This window comes from Centrocercus urophasianus, unplaced genomic scaffold (assembly GCF_019232065.1).
Source record: "Centrocercus urophasianus isolate 14NV4802_14NV808 unplaced genomic scaffold, USGS_Curo_1.0 seq_14, whole genome shotgun sequence".
In the NCBI taxonomy this organism is placed as follows: domain Eukaryota; kingdom Metazoa; phylum Chordata; class Aves; order Galliformes; family Phasianidae; genus Centrocercus; species Centrocercus urophasianus.
In genome coordinates, this window is record NW_024884586.1 from 16,580,742 (window position 1) to 16,599,894 (window position 19,153).

General features: G+C 39.6%; 1 protein-coding gene across 3 annotated transcripts in view; it reads left to right on the top strand.

The window, feature by feature from the left end:
* Window positions 1-19,153, top strand: part of LRP4 (LDL receptor related protein 4) — a 75,074-nt gene that overhangs the window by 17,813 nt on the left and 38,108 nt on the right. For 2 of the 3 annotated variants that reach the window (XM_042813820.1, XM_042813821.1), the window contains exon 2: window positions 16,121-16,267. In XM_042813820.1, the coding sequence (XP_042669754.1) occupies window positions 16,121-16,267 (147 nt within the window). Of the gene's footprint in view, window positions 1-13,120; window positions 13,193-16,120; window positions 16,268-19,153 lie in introns of those variants that run through there. The other variant, XM_042813822.1, reaches the window with a different exon arrangement.

Here is a 19,153-nt window from a genome sequence, read left to right on the forward strand (position 1 = left end):
AAACATAAAGCTATATAATGCCTACCAGCATGTGATAACTGGGCCTTAACCCTTTATTGAGGCTCATGGGGGAGGGAGGAGCTCACCAAAGTCATCATTGCCCAGTCTGTGTTTACAGGTTTGTGAGAGAGAGGATTTGACATTTGGGGAAAAGGTTGTGTGCACAGCAGGAGACCTGTGAACAAACTATTTCATGAAGTATGAGTGGCTGAAGAATGAGATTAAAGTTTAGGGATGTGTTAGGATGGAGAGGTTGTACAGGGATTTGCTCAAATGTTGCTGGTTATATTTTAATAATTTTGCAGAATCTAGTAGCCCTCATCCCTACCTATATCTTCTGTGCTTTCCTAAATGCAGCAGTAGGAAAAAACCACAAAGGGAGCTGGAAAGTTCCACAGACTCTTTGTGAATTTTTTGCAAACAAATTTGGTAGAAACATGAATAACCCTGTGATGGATGTAACACGAATTACAATGTATATATTTGAAAGAAAGTCGTAATCTGTGAGAGAACAAAGCCGTAGTTCAGGTGAATGCAGATACTGATGCAGAGATTGAAAGTGAGAGATAACTTGGACATGTGATCTCAGCGGTGAAAGGATGGAGTTTCAAGACACTTTGAGATGAGATACCTTTCTATAAATGAAAACTTATTTTTATTATTTATTGGTTTCATTTCAAATGAATGAGAAGAAAAAGGCCTAAGTCTACATTCTGGTTTTCTTTAAACTGTTCTATTTATCGCTCAACTAATTTAGCGTCTGGACATGGTTGAATGCTCTCTGTTAATTTTCCTTCTTTAATATCACGTTTGTTGTTTGCTTCTTCTGTTGAGAAGCACAGATGATTTATTCAAACAGACTCTTCAGTCTTTGAAAGGGGTCTCTGTGTTGCAGTGTGAAGAGATTTGGGAGGGGGAACACTCTTGCCCCCCAGCAATGTTCAGCTTCAAGTGTGGCGCAGTAAAGGACAGCAATGTAAGAACTCTAATGAATGTGCTCTCCAGACGTTTTATCTTTTTCCACAGCACACTCTGCACGTGTGTGCCCATTGGCTCGGAAATGTTTCAGTGGAGAGGTGAAAAGAGCAGGGATATGTTTGGTAGCAAACAAAGGTCCTTTGTGGGCCCTTTGGGAATATGACCGAGTGATTACTTTTTCCTATCTAAAATCTTCCAGCTCATCTCTCCAAATAAGAAGGTTTAGTAGAGATAGTAAGAGATTCCTGAATTGGAAGTTACTCATCTTCCTTTTTCTTGTCCTGCATCTGTAGTTGCTTCTATCAGAAGCTACTGGCTGGGCATCACAGGAAGCAACTGGAAACGGGGGGGTCTTTGTGCTCAGCTCTTTCCAACTAGGAGAAGGAAAAATATGTTAGAACATACAGAAATATCCTCTCTCTACGAAAACACTTGTTTTAGATGGGGCATACAAGGTAGGAAAGACATTGTGCTAAGTCAATACATCAGTAACATGAATAGACAGAATATTGTGCAGTTTTCACTACTTCCTTTTCCTGAGAAGAAAGCTTTTGCAAGAGCTGCTCCTGCAGGTGGCTGTGTACCAATCCTCAGAACGTAGGATCTGTTGAGATCCCAATTGGAGACTGGGAGTGAACATCTGCTTACAGCTGACCTGGGAGTTATGTTTCATGGTAACTCAGGGTTGACATAGACAGGGAGTTAAGAATAGCACTTTCTTCATTCTTACTCTTCATTTTGAATCTGAAGAGAAGAGGATGGATGAGAACCGTCGTAGCTGCAAAAAAAATCTAGCAGAAAGCGAGACCTAAAAAGTCTGCTGTTCACACAACTGAGTGGGAGTTTGGATGGAGGAGTCACTTCTGCACAAAAATACTCTTTCTTGGTGTCTTTCCGTATCTCGCTTCTTATTTCTGCTTCTTCTGTTTGTTTGTACCTCCCCCTCCTTCCTCCCTACCACCTACTAGTCCTGCTCTAGTCCTTTCCTGCAGCTCTGTTAACGTTTAACAAATTTCCCTTCAGTTCCTATGTTTCTTTTGGCTGTAGCTCAAGGCAAACTCCCCAGATCCAAAACTAATTTAGGGCTCTGAGCAACAGTAGCATTTAAATGTTGGCTTTATGCCATCAGGCGGGCAGCCTCTTCACTGAGAAGAAATCTAATTCCAGTGTTTATTAGATCAACAGTGGCCTCAGGGCTGGACTTCCTTTAATGTTGGCCTTTTAATAATTGTAAGGCTAATACAGGAACTTGGGACCCCCAGGAGGGTCTCAGGAGCCTGGCTCTGACCTTGTTTTTGGGAAGCAGAACTTGGATCTTAGTTAATTTGGGTCAAGGAGCTTAGGGGAGCAGGCAAGTGAACTGGGGCGGGAGGTGTTATTTTGACTTCCCAAGCAGCGTGTGTAAATCCTTCCACATTTGTGCAGTAGTGACTTTGATTTCCTGCAAGTTTGTTTTAATGAGCTCTCTGGGGTAAGGACCTAGATTGGGCAGGGCAAGTTGTGCCCTGTTTAAAAAGTGGACTGGGACTGGGTAGGATCTGTGTTAATTTCTCAGTTTGGCCACAATCTCTTTGGGAAGTCACTGAAGGCTCAGGTTTCCAAGCAGAAGGAGTGCCTGCGGTGGGAGGTATGAGTACTTTGCAATACTGAGTGTCGGGTCTAAATCCCTTTGGCCAGATGTGTAATGAAGCTTAAAGGTCTAATTTTCCGCTGGTTTTAAATGAGTTGGGCACGCAGATACTCACCGATCTGTGCTGTTGGGCTTCCATTTCTGTTTTTGAATTGAAGGTAATACTTCCCAGCTTCAAGGGGTGCTGAAATTGTTCATTAGTGGAAACAGGTGCTCTGACACTGCAGTAGTGGAAGCTACACAAATACCTAGAAAGGTGTGGTTCCAGAGGCCGCTTTGCTTTTGCATCTTCCTCTGCTCGCCTCAGTGGTGTTGCTATTATTTCACTGAAGGTGAAGCCCAATGTCAACGATGAGATTGGTTATAAAGAATCCCATGGTGCTTTTTCACTGTTGTGATTAATATTTCTGGAGTGTGAATATGAATGAACTGTGGAGTTTGTGGGTTTGTACAGGCAGCACCTGAGACCTATGGCTGAAACAGAGGAAGAGTTTTGTGACCGCTCTGTAAATGATGCAAAGGAGTGTGAAGTCCAGGCGCTGTGGGAGGTGCAGGATGGTGCTTCGTGAGCTGCCTGGAAATCAAGCAAATGCGGGTGGGCTGAATAGGGGCTGATGCACAGCATAGCTGCCCTGCAGTAACCCCAACTCTGAAGTTCTTGTTTTTCCTGTTGGCAATTCTATTGGACAGAGCTTGTCCCATCTGAGCCCATAAAACATACTTATGTTAAGCTTGTGTTTTTGAGTGCAAGTGTGCGTATATGTGTGTGTATGTGTGTGTGTATATATATGCATATATATTGAAATAAATGTTGCTGGTAAAAGTTTGTTGTTTTTTTTTGCTTTTTCTTTTTTTCCTTTTAAGTTAATCCAGTTCTCTGGTAGGCAACTGCAGTTGCTGTGATGTCTCTGTGGTTGTGTGGTACTTCTCTTTGCCAGGCCCAACCCTGTTCTTCCAGCTCAGTCTGACCAGCTAATAATTGCCCCTTTGCTGTTCATCCTGTGAGGGCAGCATAATATCAAGTGTGGGGTTATTTTTCCTTTTTTTTTTTTTTTTTTTTAGAAAAAGCAATACAGAACAACTCTCTTTGTCTCAAGATAGCTCTGTTTGTCTTGTGGCTTTTGCTTTTGAAGTCCTCCTGCATGTGGGATTGCAAAAATGAGCTTCTGCCTCCTTATTGCCACAAAACCACACTGCATATCCTACCCCTTCCCTGGAGAACTCCTCTGCTAAGCTGAGCTATTGTGGTTGACTTCCTAGTTTCTTGTGTGGCAAAGAGCTGGAAAGCTACAAAGCTCAGATGCTCTACCACTAACATGATGGCCTCTTTAAAGGGGACCAAAATAAACTCCTTAAAATGTCCCTGTAAGAGAGCAGTCTCCGTCTTGTCCAGGAACCTGGCCTTTTCTTTATCATACCATAATGATGAGAAGAATTTCACTGCAGCCCACAAGAGCCAAAATAGGCTCTTTTGAGGGGGAGACCTCCTGTTGTCTCCTTGCCCTACGTGACTGGGCAACTGAAGTACTGCTAGAATATTAGGTTCCCTGAAAAGGAGGACTTTGCAATGCTTACATCTTTTATCCAGAAATAAAATTATGAATATTCATGCTTGTGAGTTTTGGGATTGATCAGGACAGAGGAATTTGGCTTTTATCTTGAACTGGTGAAATGAACAAAGAAATATGTCTCCTAGATCTCAAGAAAAGTTGGGCACATGCTCTGAAAGGCAGAACATCCTTGTAGCTAGTCCACCTCCTGGAGCATCAAAAGGATGAAGGAGGCTGAGTAATAATTTCCTGTGGAAGAAACTTACTCAGTACGTTTACAGAGTCAGCGCAGGAGGGAACCCTGAAGGCCAACAATGGCATCTGAATGTATTTTGAGCAAGGTTATGAGTGCTTTGTAAATCCGGATAGCACTGGTTTGGACAAGCAGTGATGCGCTAATTAACAAAGATTAAATCGTGCAGTAGAGGAAACTGAAAGCTCAAGAAGCTTCTGAATCTGAAGAGAAGGGAGCCAATTTCATAGAGTATCTGTGACAAGTAGATGATTGTGTAGGATCTTTTGTGCTCTAAATATGCTTATCAGAATTTTTCATCCCTGCAACTCGGATCCAAATGTGTCACTTTAAGTTTTCCTTGGCTCTGTGAAGCCTCTGAATGCTACTTTTCAAGCAGGGATGGCAGCAGTTCTTCCTTTCTTCCTCTTACTTGTCCTGTTTTGACCACTCTTGTTTTCTTAGCCCTCTTTCCCTCATCCGTGAGAGAGTTTAGCTGCACTTCAACAGGTACAGTTTATAGGCAGTAGATTGAGGCAAATCAGCATTAATTTCAGTTTCTCTTAATGCTGTGACCGTTGATTATTTCTTCTGTAGCACCTTCAGGACTGGGAGACCATTTTTTCAAGAGTATAGTTTTCCTCCTGTATGAAACTGAAATCCAACTTGGATTCTGTTTGTTAGTTGTTGGATTTTTTTTTTCATTTGGTTTTGTTTTAAAACATTTTAGCACAAATCAGGTTGAGTTAGACCATGCACTGTGAGATGACAGCTCTGTCTTTCTCAGCTACTACACAAGCCATTAGTGAAATCCCAAAGACACTCACCTTGGAAGAGGATGTTATATCAATGTGAGGAAAAACAGAGTGCATGTTGGAATGTACTAACAGTTGTTTGCCTTAAAAGATAATACTTAGGCTACCTAAACTAGTGGAGATGAATACGATGAAGGGTCACAAAACAGGGACTGTAGCTGTGAAAGAAAGCATCTATTTCCTGGGTCTCACAGATAACCTATTTTCCAGAACTCTTCCTTCTGAAGGCTGTGTAACATGGCAGCATTTGATTTAAGAGTTATGTTGCCTCTGGAGGAGCAGGTGCACTTTGCCTGCAATTTTAACATCATGGATTTGGATTTCACAGTTGCCCCAAATTTATAAATCACTTGCTATCGTAAAAATAATCATAAAATCATAGAATGGTTTTTGTTGGAAGGGGCCTGTAAGATCATCTAGATAACCTCTCAGATTCTTATGAGTCAAAGCTGATTTTGCCTTTGTGACCGTTTACGGTATTCTGCAACTGATGTCAATAGTGTTCATATGTCTCTCACACCTTTTTGCCCCCATCACTCTGCCCTTTACGCTCACGTACTCACCCGAAGTATAAATAAACAGGTGATAAAAGTATAAAATATTTGGGCATAGAGAGTGAGTTGCTACTTTAAGTGTGGAGTGTTTGACACAGAGGTCTTGCAAGATGTAACCTGTTAAGTCAAACAGTGGTGACGATGTCAGGGAGAAGTCATGTATGTAAGAATGTCTTTTGTAAGACTTGGTGGACCCATCTGACCCAGGCTGTGCCTCTGAGGATACTTCTTTGTCTTGTCAGTTAAAGTTTTGGGGGATGAACCAATTGTTAGGATCTTGGGTGTTGCATAGTGCAGGCCACCGTTGAATAATATCTTGTTTCCTTCGGTTAAGAACGTCTTTCCTTGTGGCAAGCACAGCAGTTTTGTGCATTTATCATCGTGTTTTTATTTTAACTTTGCTTTTAGGAGGATGTATAATGAGAAGAAAATCTAGAAATTTTCCCATGATAGATGGAGAGCTTTCTAACAGGGACATGAGCCAATGTAGCTCCAAAGCATGCTGAAATTAAAATACTGATGTTTTCTGTCCTGTAACTGGGGAAACAAACTCCTGTGCTTCACTTGTTGTAATCTATGCCATAATCTCCATAGACTTTGATATGCAAGAGTAGAAGAAGGATTCCTGACTACTCACTGAACTTCATTCTCATGAACTGATGTGCTAGTGTAGCTCAAGTAGATGAAATGCATCAGAAGTACCTTTCTTCTTTGGATTATCTCTGTTTCTTAACAGATTAAGCTTGAGGTTGCCCCTCAAGCCGGCACTTAACAGTTGTCTGGGTTCTGAGAGATCTCCTGCTAACATTTCTTCTGGCCAGCATTTGTTTTCTAACTCTTCGTGTCTACTGTACTGTATGATTCACGACAAATAAGTAGTAAGTTGCTCATATTCATTATGGGACAAGAAAGGATAGAGGTTATTAGAATGTGGTTTAAAAAAAAAGTGAAGTTATCTGTCTCATCATGCTGAGGTGACTAAATCTTGCAAAGCGCTATGTAGGTTTAAGGTAGTATTTTTAAAATGTTTGTATAAGGTTTGTGCATTCTGAAAGGGTTTGAATTGTATAGTTCCTACCTCCCAGGCCGTGGTGTCCAGCTAAAAATTCCCACCTGTTCTAGAACAGACAGTGACATTACTGTTCTTTGTTATGCTGCAGCAGTCTTTTAATATTGCCCATTTCTGAGTGAATTTTATTTCTGTTCAATGTGCTTGAGTGAAATGGTCCTGCATGACAAGTAATTTATTCCTGTGGCTAAACACTTTGTATCTGTCCCTTGGCTTCTTCTTTGTAATTCTCTATTGATGCTTAGTTGCACAGGAGCTTGCAGCTACATAAGAAAATGCCCCTCCAGGCTAAAATCAGCAATATGTACTTTTTGATGGCATCTTTCAAGTATCGCTGTGCACTTCATAACGTAATATGAATGAAATGCTTCATGGTTAGAAGGGTAAATCTATAGATAATGAAATGTCAAGTCTGAAGAGATGCTTTTAATATTGACAGGAAGGTAATTTCACAAGGTGGGAAGCATAGTGTTCCTTGGGATCCAAGTTTACATGTAGACAAAGTAGTCCACAGCAAAAATGTAAATACATTGGATAAAAGGATCTAGGAATTCAAATCTCTTCCAGTGAGGGCCTTGGATGTGATAAGGAGAATGTCAGAGATAGTATACTGGAGCTCCTTGTTTCCTTTGTTTTATCAAGAACCTGTGCCAGTGAGTATGGATGTTACCGGTACTTCATGTTTTTGAACACTCTAGTACAGGTAATACGAAAACTATTGAATTGTGACCTTTTGAAATACTGGAAGCTTTTTCTAAAAGATGACTGTTTGGATTTCCACTGGTTGGCAGGCCTTTGGAGCCACAAAACAAAACCTGCATTTTTGACTCCTTCACCAGCTGCAAATGTTTGAGGGACTTTGTAATTAAAAGAAGCGGAACATTTGTCAGTTAGTGGGAGGTAAATATGTAAAAGCATACAGTATGGTTGTATTTGATTCAAGAGAATTGAAAACTAGAGTTAAAATGTTTTATCAGATCCTTACAGAACAGTTTTATCTGGAAAGAGCTGCATGTGAATCCGAAGAGAAGAAGAAAAACGTCACTGAGACATTGCTCTCATCTGTCTGGCCTTGCCTCCGGAGATTCTCATTCATCTGGAAGCAGTTGTCTACCTAATACTTCTTACTTTGCCTTTGAACCAAAACTTTGCTCTGAGATTTTGAAGGGTGTAACATTTCGGTATTTGAAAGGTTCCTGCATATGTAATGGAACTTCATGGGTTTTCTAGCGTGAAATATTTTCTATAGGCAGTTGAGTGGTTCCTTGGAGGGGAGAAAAGGAATAAAAGTCCTATTTAGAAAAAAAAAAATTGCATGAGATTGCTAGTCATTGCCTCTTATCTGATTTGAAGAACCAGATAGAGAACAGGGAAAAAAATGCAGTGTTAGTTCAGGCTATAAAATGAATACGATTGAAGTACTGAGAGTAATGTGCCGTAACAATGCATTTGCTATACATTTTATTGCCACAGTTAGAGTATTTTGTTTAGCCTCCCTGTGTTAACCTATTCCTGAGATGTGTGGAACTGATATTTTAACCTGTACGAACGTATCTTCCCCCAAGATGTGGTGCTTTATTTAGTCTAAAAGTACATTTTTGGCTGCCATGTTGTGTCATAGCATATACCCATGGCTAGCTTATCTTTTGTTATTGCTCCTTGATTTCTGCAGGCATTGCTGCATCCCAGACATTTCTTGTCCGTAATTCCAATCTTCTAAGGTCTCATCTATATTATTTCTCTGTCCTCTGTGGTTTTTGTATAAAATGTTTCCTATTTTGGTCTCACTTCAGGCTGCTTTAGTATGATACTTATTCTGTCTTCTATATCATTAATGAAGTTATTTAATGGAACTGTATCTAATGCTGATCCCTATGGTATCTACTAGCCATCTCAACCCCCTACAGCTTGACTTGCTGCCATTTCTCATTATCTTTTGTTTATGCTTCTTCAGCTGATTTTTTGGTCTGTGTGTGCTTGTAGCCAAGCCAATTTGAATTAGTTTTTGTGAACAGGATTTCATGGCAATAATACTGTTCTTTCTGCTCAAAGACACTGGGTGTTTAGGAACACAGTAATCTTTAGCACACTGTACTGAGGTAATGTTAGTGTACCTACTTTTAGAGATAAAGAAGTAATTTTGGAGAATGTTGTAGAAGACAACAGATATAGCTAGGACAAGTATCTAGAGATCTTGGTTCTAGTCAGAATTCTTATTACGAGATGTTCATTTATGTTTCTCTGGGCTTTAGAGAATGAGCTGTGATAATTACTCCTTGACCCTTGAATCTCTTTGTGTTCAAATCCTTCAGTATTTTTCTGTCAATAGTTGTTTCTATAATTATTTTCCTATTCACTCAGTGCAGGACGAGTTTTTTGAGGGGGCTGGTAATGATTGCTTCTGTGCAATCAGAATTGAGCCTCAGAGAGTCAAAGATGTGATGTCAAAGGCCTCATATCTCCCAAGCCGTGTCATATTGAATGCCCGGCTCCCTCAAACTCGCACATACACCAGTTGCACCAAGCACTAACTCATGTCATACTTGGGCTGCTTCTCTTATTTTCTTTAGATGGTAATTAGCAGATACAGTGTGGATTCTCTCCCTTGTGCTTTTTGTTTCTTGTGGTTGTATGCAGTGTAACATTTTTCAGATCTACCTGGCATAAATGTGTAATTTAATTTGAGAAGTGAAGGGCGGTTTTCCTTGGTAGCGTGCCTCCCCACAGAACTTTGTTCAGCTACATGTTTAAAAGCCAGCTGGTTCAGGACTGAGGTTTCCCTCTAAGCCTGGAAAAGTCTTCCTCTGTTCTTAGGAGCTGCTAAAGTATGTACAATACCCAGTCACAATAAAAGAAAATTAAAATTAGAATCTTTTCTAGCATTCGGAAAATGCTGCAACATCTTAAAATCCCCTATCCCCTTTTTAAAAAATAAACAACAAATTACCACTATAGTGCTTTTCCTCAAACAAAGTGAAATAGTTCCATTTAAAGCTTTGGAAACTTTTGGATTGCTCATCCTAGTGGCACATAAGGGTATTTTTACTCTAGGCAGGCATCAAATATTTGGACGCCCTGCGGGTACCCAGTCGGAGCTGCTGCAGATACTTTCCCAATGGCAGTAATAAAAAAAAAAAAACAACTCTGTTTGCTTTTACCAGAGCGAGGTGCCCTTCCTGACATCAGGCTGTGCTGTAATGTTGCTTTTGCTGTGTTTGCCAGCAGAGCTCTGGGCTTGTACAATGGTCAGCAAATCCCTCTTCTAAAGCTGGATTAACTGTACTTTCCTTCAGTGGAAACTGCTGTTTGGGTAAGAGAGAGAAATCCGAAATTCTCATTTTCTTTCAAGATAGGCAAGCAAAGAAAACTGAACTGTTTTGCTGTGGAAACACCTAGTGAAGTGCTGGTTGAAGAAAGAATCAATCTGTGTTCAAGGCCATCTGACACAATGTAGGTCTTCCCTCACTGAGGAATGTGTGTGATGGCAATAGAAAAGAAAGCTTGGCATGGAAGAGGAGAAAGAGCAGGTGAACCAGGTAATAAAGTTTGTGCTACAAAATTCACTAATTTGAACTCTAAATGAACAATTAGATGCTCATGGGTTCCTAAAGCACAGAAATCAGAATTGAAGTGCACATGTTGAAGCCGAGGCAAAATATTCAGATTAATGCAGCTTGGTGCTTTTTTTTTTTTTTTTTTTTAAATAAAATTTCTGTTATCCTTCCATGCTTCTTTTGGGAGAGAAAACTCATGTTCTTATGCCTGTCACTGTTGTGACATTTTTTTGCTTCTCTTTTTCCATTTAATTCCATTATTTATACTCCAGTTCTTTTACAGCTCCAGATTTTTACTGTAGGTTGGTGTCAAATATTTGTACTGTGTTCTCAAACCTTTCCAATATCTATTTATACCTTCTGTCCTCTGCCAGGAACTTCTAGATGGTAGGATTAAATCTATAAAAACTGGTGTTGACATCTGTTTGTTCTGTTTGCATCTCTTGTGATAGTGAGGTTCCTCAGGAATATCTCTGCCTTCTGCTGAAGGTCTTCTGAGGAATGCAGTTAGATTTCTGTCCCAGGAGGTGAAGGAACCCAGAGCTGTGTGATGCTCAGTCTTGGACCAAAAGAATGAGTGTTTCTTTCAAAGACTTCTGATTCTGAACTGAACAGTCTGCAACTGTAATTCTTGCCAAATATTTTTGTAGTTCCAAAGCAGGATTTTCTAAACCTGCTGCTGGTGTTTTTCTTTGAGGTGTAGAAAAATGGAGTGGATACTTAGCCATGGTTAGCTATACTGCTGCTTTGTATGTACATACAGAATTACGTGATGGTACAAGCAAATTGATGGCTATAAATTTAGTACTACTGCTATTAAAAATAGCAGTAAGAATTTCTCAGGATGATGAGGAAGAGATGCATCTGAAGGATGGCACAGAATGCAAGAATCTCTTAAACAGTCAGTTCTTGGTACATGGAAAGAAGGAACATGTGGCAAGGCAGCATGGTGTTGCCTATAAGTGCCAGGATCTTTGGCAATTGTTTGATGCAGTATTCGTGGCCCTTATCCATTTGAGGTATCTTCATTTTTATGGGACTGTGAGAAAATCCTGCTATTGCCAGGATGTTATCAGAGCCTGACAGAGCTGATGCATCTTGAAGAGCAGGAACATATGTAAGCAACAGCTTGTGGAAAGGTGAGTTCTCTACGAAACAGGTAAGAGCTGCCAGCTGTCACTGTTCTCACTGAAAACTGAAGAAGCAGCTCTACTGCTGGAATAAAACATGCTGTGAGGACTTGGAAGAAAGAGTTTTCAGGCTCACCTAAGAATTTGCTGCAGAGTTCAGTTTGGTAATTATTCTGCCTACTTAAGTTTCCTTTGTAGTTTCTGTGACTGTTGCAAATAAAGGGCTGTTATATAATAGCTCTTGAGTGTTGCAAATGACCTCATCAGCAAAACAAACTTTTGTATGTTAAATTTTTCTTTATGGATTGTATTATCTGTCCTAATGAAGAGTTACTGGGGGGTGAAGAGGAAAACAGAGCAAGAATTTTTTGTTTAAGCAACCCAACTCCTGCAAACTGGGGAAAAAAAAAGAAGAAAGAAAAAAAGAAGTGTGCTGCAGAAAGAATTGGATGACTATTTACTGCTGCTTTTCAGCTGGACATGAGATAATTGTTTTGCCAGCTTTAGGTGTAAAATTTCAAAGATGCTAAGTATGTTTTTCGTAAGGGAAAGATGGGGGTAAAAATTTTACCTTCCCTCAGAAGAGATTTTGTGTGTCAGATAAACATAACAATGGAGGATATTTGGAAGGAGTCTGAAGAAACTAGGCGTACTAAAACTAAGGTGATGGCAGATGTTCAGTATGAGGTCTGTGTTCAGACTGACTTCCTGTTTAAAAATTTAGAGGCTGTTTGTGTAGTATTTTGCTATGAAAATTGTTTGGTTTCTGGATTCTGCTGCTATCGCTTCTGGAGGGAACAAAACTACAGACAGTGAAGATGATTTTTGGTTGCTTGTAACCACGTAAAGAACTTGTGTCATGGTCATGTGAGCTATTGAGATAGGCATGGAAAGTTGAGTGATGTTGGCTCAGATTCTGGCAATGGTGTCTGTATAGCTTCTATATATTGTTTTACACATTTTGATGTCAAAATGTCATTTCTTTCCTCTTGGAAAAGTGAAATGATTTTTGAATACAAAGGGTTTGTTAAAACGTTCAAGACTCCAACGCAGTGAAAAGTTTTATGCAAGATGTTTGTCATGGCTAAGCCCAGAGGTTCACCTGATTGTTTCTGTTCCGGAATTGTATGCAGAAGTGTAAGAAGATATTTCTGCTTTGATTGCTGGTCCAGTTGCCTGAAGGGCAAGTGCTAACTTCCGTCATGCTCCTGGGCCCCGGACTAACTGGGGTTGAAACGTGACACTGGAGGCTTATGTTCCACCCTAATGCCTGCTTGGTTAGTCTTCCATCTCACACTCTCTATGTTTATTAAGTGTTCAGTATTAAATAGTAAGTCGTCCGTTGAGGCTTCTCAAACCAAACGCACTGCTTCCGCTTGTTGATGGGGTGATTGAAGAAATCACACTTCTCATCTTTCTCCTTCTTGGCCCTCTTCTGTTACAGAGGGGAAAGTCAGTGGAGCTCTGAGCACTGGGAAATAATCACGTTAAACCAAGGTTAAAATACTGTCCACATTGAAATAATTAAGAAAATTCCTGTTATTTGCAGGGTGTCTCGGGCTTCCTTCAGTCTGTTCTCTTTATTGGATAAACACTAGTCATCCAGGATTGATTCTTCTCTGATGCTGCTTATAGGCAGGAGTAAGTTACTGTGTTTAAAAAGAGTCATCTTTCTTCAAGGTGAGCAATGTTTGTGCTTTCTGAAAAATAACATCCAAATGTAAGGTCAGAGTAAATCATGATGTATAAAACACATCATTATACAGTCTAGGTTAGTTAACCTGAAGATCACAAATTGAAAAAATAAAGTTCACAAAGATCATAATTTAAGCACAGTATGTTTACATAATGGTATCATAGGTATAGGATACTGCATGCAAGAAGGTATTGGTTCTTGGGTTGCAACATCTCCTTCAGCTTCCAACAAATTCTGTGGCTTGGTGAAAACAGAGATGGCTGAACATTGCAACTTCAGTGAGGCAGGAGGAGCAGATTTAATACATACATATGTATAACTTGGTATTGATTGCAGTAAGATAATTGTGTGTTTAATGGTTGAGCAGATTGAGTTGCAGTTCATAGATTTCCCAGGAGTTTGATACACTGCACTGATTATTTCTGTCCCGCAGCTAAAATAATTCGCTCTTTTATGTTTTTTCCCCAACTTCTCTCTCACTCATGTTTATCTTAAATATTTTCCCCCAAGTTTAAAGATTGTTTGCATTGATGTTAGATCCTTTCCTGTTGCTGAATCTACCCTAGAATGTGACATCACAGGGCTTGGAAAGATACTTGCTACTACTTTCATATTTGTCTTTTTCTGAGGGTAGTGAGGACAATGATCATCATCTTGGTGGATTCCAACAAGAAGGGGTTTTGGAGCTGAAAGTATTTAGGATAAATACTGTGAATTACTGTTAGTGCTACAGTTACTGTTGAGCCAAATAATAGAAAATATACTTTAAGAAAAAGTATTTTGAACAGTATCTACCTTAGGTACCTGTGGTTGTGCCTTTCTAAGTAGTGGTAGGCTCCAGGAGGAGGTAGTTTGTCCTGAACTTCCTGTGCTATTGGTTTGAAGGAATTTCTCTTTGAGCTTTGTGGAGGTTTGTGGTTCTAAATTTCATCAAATATGTTACATAAATGATGTGTTACTTTTCCCTAAGGATGTCTGGGCTGAGAGTTTTGCCTCGCATTAGAATTAAACTTGTCTTTAGACATCTTCATCGCTCACTAATTGTGTGAGTCTTTTTGTGTCAAGTTTTGCTGTAGCCAAAACTTGTGGGTTCACGGAGCATCTGAGCACTCGGCCCTTTCCCAGTTCTGTGCCCTTCTTTCTGTTCCTTATTCACCTTGCTCTTCCTGCTTCTACTCCATTTTGCATCACACATTGATTGCCTTCCCCGACATCTGCAGTAATACCGTAGATATACATTTTTTTTGCCAGACCTTTTAAAAATAAATTATTACAGAGATGGGAAATAAATAGCTTGCTGCACCCACAGCAGTCTCTGTGCTAGGAGATAAAGCAATCAGTTTGTGAGTGTCCTTGAGAAATAGTTCTTGGGATACACTTGGGAAGTAGTTTGGGGGCTGCCAACAGGCGGTACAGCAGAGGGAGCAGGGGCTGGCTGAAATGTTCTCAGCCAGGAAAAAATTTATCATGGAATTATTCCTTTTCCTTCACGATGCATGCGTCCCCTTGAAACTTAAATCTTAGCTTAACTTACCTAAGTGGATATCTCCACTGGAGGGAATTCTGCTGTGGAGAAAACTTGCAGAACAGTTAAATGCAATTCTGCTGATACTGCTTTTAACAATTGGAATAGAAAATGAAATTATGAGCCTTTTTTCTTCTTCTTTTCTTTCTATCTTTTCCCCCCATAGGGTTTTGTGGTTTATTTGCCATGGTCCATGTTCAGTCACAGATATTCTAAACAAAACAAATGAGATCAATACATCTGCAAATAGGTGGTTTGGGGTGTGTGTGTGTATATAACTACCATGAAGGGCAGTTATCCCTCGGTGCTTCTTTCCTTGTGACTTTCTGTTTAAGATGAGAGCTTTAGATTTGTTAGAATTTCAGAAAGAAGGAACCATGGAAAAAGAATCCAGTTGCAATCTAGTTTGAGGTTGATTGATAGAATAATACTTTATTTAACAGTGATACTGATTATATTGATCATCTAGATATCTTCAGACCAAAGTTCTGGCATGATCTTTCATGCCAGCCTTTCACCCTTTTGAGGGTGGGCTGTAGAGTATTCTCACTCAAGGCAGAGTTTATTAAGAATATATGGGCTTACATCATAAATAGTTGCATTTGCAAATGGGTGAAAGTTAGAGCTGAGGAGAGAATTGTGCAGTAGGTGGTAAAGGGGAGAACAGGATTGGGAGCTCCTTAAGCTAACTTTAAAGATGAAAAAAGTGTTCCTATTGCATTACGGCTTGACATTTAAAGTGCATTTTCTTTTGGTCTGTTTGTAGAGCTGAAAATCCTCTTCTCCTGTTTTCATGAATGTCAGTTATGCACACGACATTGTCACAGGTTAATCTCTACAGATAAATAAATGATTTTATTATTATTTTTTTAATCTTTCACTGGAATCTGAAATCTCTAAAGCACTGACATCTTAACGTTTGACATCTAGAAAGTTCTGGAGTCAGGAAATCCCTAATAACCCCCTGAAGTAGAATCTTTGATGTCCCTTCTGTTGTGTTGTCAGAACTAAGTGGAGCAGTGTCAGCGCTCTGCTGTAGGAGAAGGCTGAGTCTGTAAAATAAAAAGAGTGTTCTGGTTCCTAGGATTCTTTCAGCTCAATTGTGATTAGTGCGAAGTTATTTTCCAGCTGATTCCTAAAGCTGTATTTGGCAGGTTGCTGTTTGCTGTTGCCTTCAGATAGTTCCGTTCCAGGAAACTGCGCGTAGCGTTTGATCTCCTATTTCAACAGTGCGAGAGGGGTGAATGCTTTGCTTTGTAGGAGAGCGTACGTTCATACATGCAGTGTGGACACGGAGAATAATTGCGATGTCAATTTGTATTTAATGCGATTACCCTAAAATAGAGAGAGCTCTTCAAAATACGCCATCTGTTTGTTCCTTTTGCAGGCATAACAAGCAGCACCGAATGCTCCTGTGGACGCAATCACTTCACGTGTGCAGTCAGTGCTTTTGGGGAATGTACGTGCATCCCGGCTCAGTGGCAGTGTGATGGAGACAATGACTGTGGGGACCACAGCGACGAGGATGGCTGCAGTAAGAATACCGTTTGTGACTTGTGTTTGTGTGAAGCTGAATGTCTTAACTCTTCCTCTGCAGATGCTTCTCTTTTACAGACTGGTCCTACTTTCTGACTGACAGGTGTTTAAAGTTGTAAATGGCCTACTTTTGGCTGACTCTTGCAATCTGCCAGGGCCAGCATCTGCTGGCATAGCACAGTGAAAGCCATCTTTGCCTTTTGCAGAGGTTTTGGAATGTTTGCTGGATGTTTTATAAAGAAAAACAGATAGAAGTACTTCTTTTTTGTCTACCCTTTCAAAAACACTCTATATGCACAAAGTTACATGGTTCTTCTGTAAGTAGTAATAGAAAACAAACAAACAAAACCAAAACACAGTGTGGTGTATATTGAAGGTAGATAAAGTAAAACTTTCAAACGCTTATGGTTTCAAATCCAGCTTCTCTATGAAGAGATGTTAAGATAAGCACTATGACTGACTTCCACTGGCTTTGGGATTCACTGATTAGCTTGTAGCTGCTGTGTTATCTGTGTTTTGTCAGCATCCATGTAACTGAGTGCAGATGGATGGGAACTGATCAGAAGTCTCAATCTTAGAGGGTCTATCATAATATAATGAATAGGAAGAGAAAATTCTTTTCCACGAGGCCACAATTTAGTTGCTTTCTTCCCTTGACTCTTTGGATTCCACAGACCTTGGTAGAATTAAATGAATAGAGAAAAAGGCCCAATTTCATGGAATTCCTTTCCTGAAAGTTTTCCTAGAGCTGAAGACTTAAGACTCCTCTTAAGACTGGATGAACGTGATTGAGAAATAGATCTTCCTCTGTTGGATATTTCTGCCTGGTTTCCTTTGTTCACGTCTGTAAGAAAAAAGAGCTTCCCTCATCATCAGTATATTGTTTTTACTCCTCTTTAAGTTTTTTTCAACCCAGCTGTAGGAAATCTTTCTTCCTTCTCAGTTCTTGTTTCCTACAATTTTTCACAAAATCATGAGCACGCAGGAGGCTTTGGTGAAAAGAGGATTTTTGAGAAATAGGTCACCAGCAAACTGAGGTCATCAGTGTTTTTGTTTAAATATGATTCATGAAAGGATTACTGGGCAAGGAAGGAACCTTAACTGGAGAAATTATTGAAAGAAGTGAAAGTGTGAAAGCAAAACCTGCATGTTTACATTTAGTAATGGAAAATGGAAATTATAACAACAGGAAAGAGGAGATGAAGATCTGAGATCTAAAGAAATAATATTAAAATCTCAAAAGAACAAAAGAGAGAGCTGAGGCTGAAAAAAAGAAGAGAAATTGAGCAGGAATATGAGAAATGGGGAGGTAAGGTTATCCAGTAACTAAATTAGTTTGGCTAGCCTCTTCCTGAGCACAGAAACTTGTTTATATTTTTCTGTGATTATGTTTCCCAAATCTATTGGAATGCCTTGAAAGGGTTGGTCACCATTCAGACAGGATTTATTTGTTGAAAAGGTCTACTTTGTGCATTAATACAGTCCAGCACCAAAGATTCTTAAACTAAGCAACTGCAGAAGCAGTTGTGGAAACAGAAGAGGGAACTAGCAAGAGATTTTTTGAAATTAACAGGAGTTACTTCATCATTTGACATGTACTTAAGCTGTGGGTCTTCTTACCACAAAACACTGATTCTGAAATTTCAAACATTTTTAAAAAGCAATTTGCTAAGTTAAGCAGTGGGGTTAAGGACTATAGAAAAGGTGAATGCAGGGCTTCAGTGCACAAGTGCAGGATTGCAATGGGAAGGCCCTGGGAACCGTTTTTCTATTAAGTTGTCTTGGTTTTGCTTTGAGTAGCTGCTGCATATGATTCCAAATATGTGATATTATTGTTAGCTTGTAAGACAGATTGATTATTCAGTATAGGCTCTTGGTAGTTGTCTATGATAAATCATATCTTGCATAGACATTATTGCATTGAAATTCTTTGCTAAAGATCATTTGTTAAATCTGTCTATTTTGCTTGGCTTATTGGAACCTTGGAAAGATAGACCCTTTCATGGGGCTAAGTTTCAATTTTATTGGTTTACTGACTGTGCCAACATAAAGAAGACGGAGTACAAGAGGTGGGGTGAGCTGTAAGCTCCTTTGAACAGCAGCTCAAACTTTAAACCAATGTAAGTTTCTCACAAATCAGCACTGATAGTTGTACACAGTATATGAGAATGATCAGTTCATACAAGGCCAGCAAGGAAAAGAAAGTGTATGATTTGTGTGCACTGTTTATGGTTGGAGTGAAGTTTTCAGCAACATCTATTTTGACCTTGATTTATTTTCTATTTATTGACTTCTACTAAGTGCTAATTTCCTGACATATTGAGCTACAGGTTTGAAGTTACGGATTGTCCTGATGAGGTCATCCTAGAACCTGATTTTAAAGGCTTAGCTAAGAAATCAGTGAGGTTTCTCACAAACCATGGAAGAGTCTTCATGCTGACATGAGCCTAGTGGTTTGTTCTGAGTCATGAGCCAAAGTATGTGCAAACACTTGAGTAAACTGGTCTGAGATGCTCAAACCATCATGATTGTTTTTCAGCATTATGTAGAACTCAGAGTGGTAAAGATGGGAGCTAGAATATCATCAAGTAAGTGTCTCTGATGAAAGAACCAACAAGTGATTGCAAGGAATCCTACATTTCCCCTGGTTTCTTCCAGGTTCGTCTTAGAAGAGTTGCTGTAGCTGTCCAAACTTTTCGGAAAAATTATGTTATGACCATGCTTGTTTTAACATCTGTTTATCCTTAAGTATATCAGCTGATATGTATACTATATGCAGATGAAATAAGAAGTTTCTAAGAGTTTTGTCAACTTTATTGAAAAATTAAGGTGAGAGTGGGAAGACTTTGGACAGCTACATTCCTAATAAAGCAGGAGAGTGAAA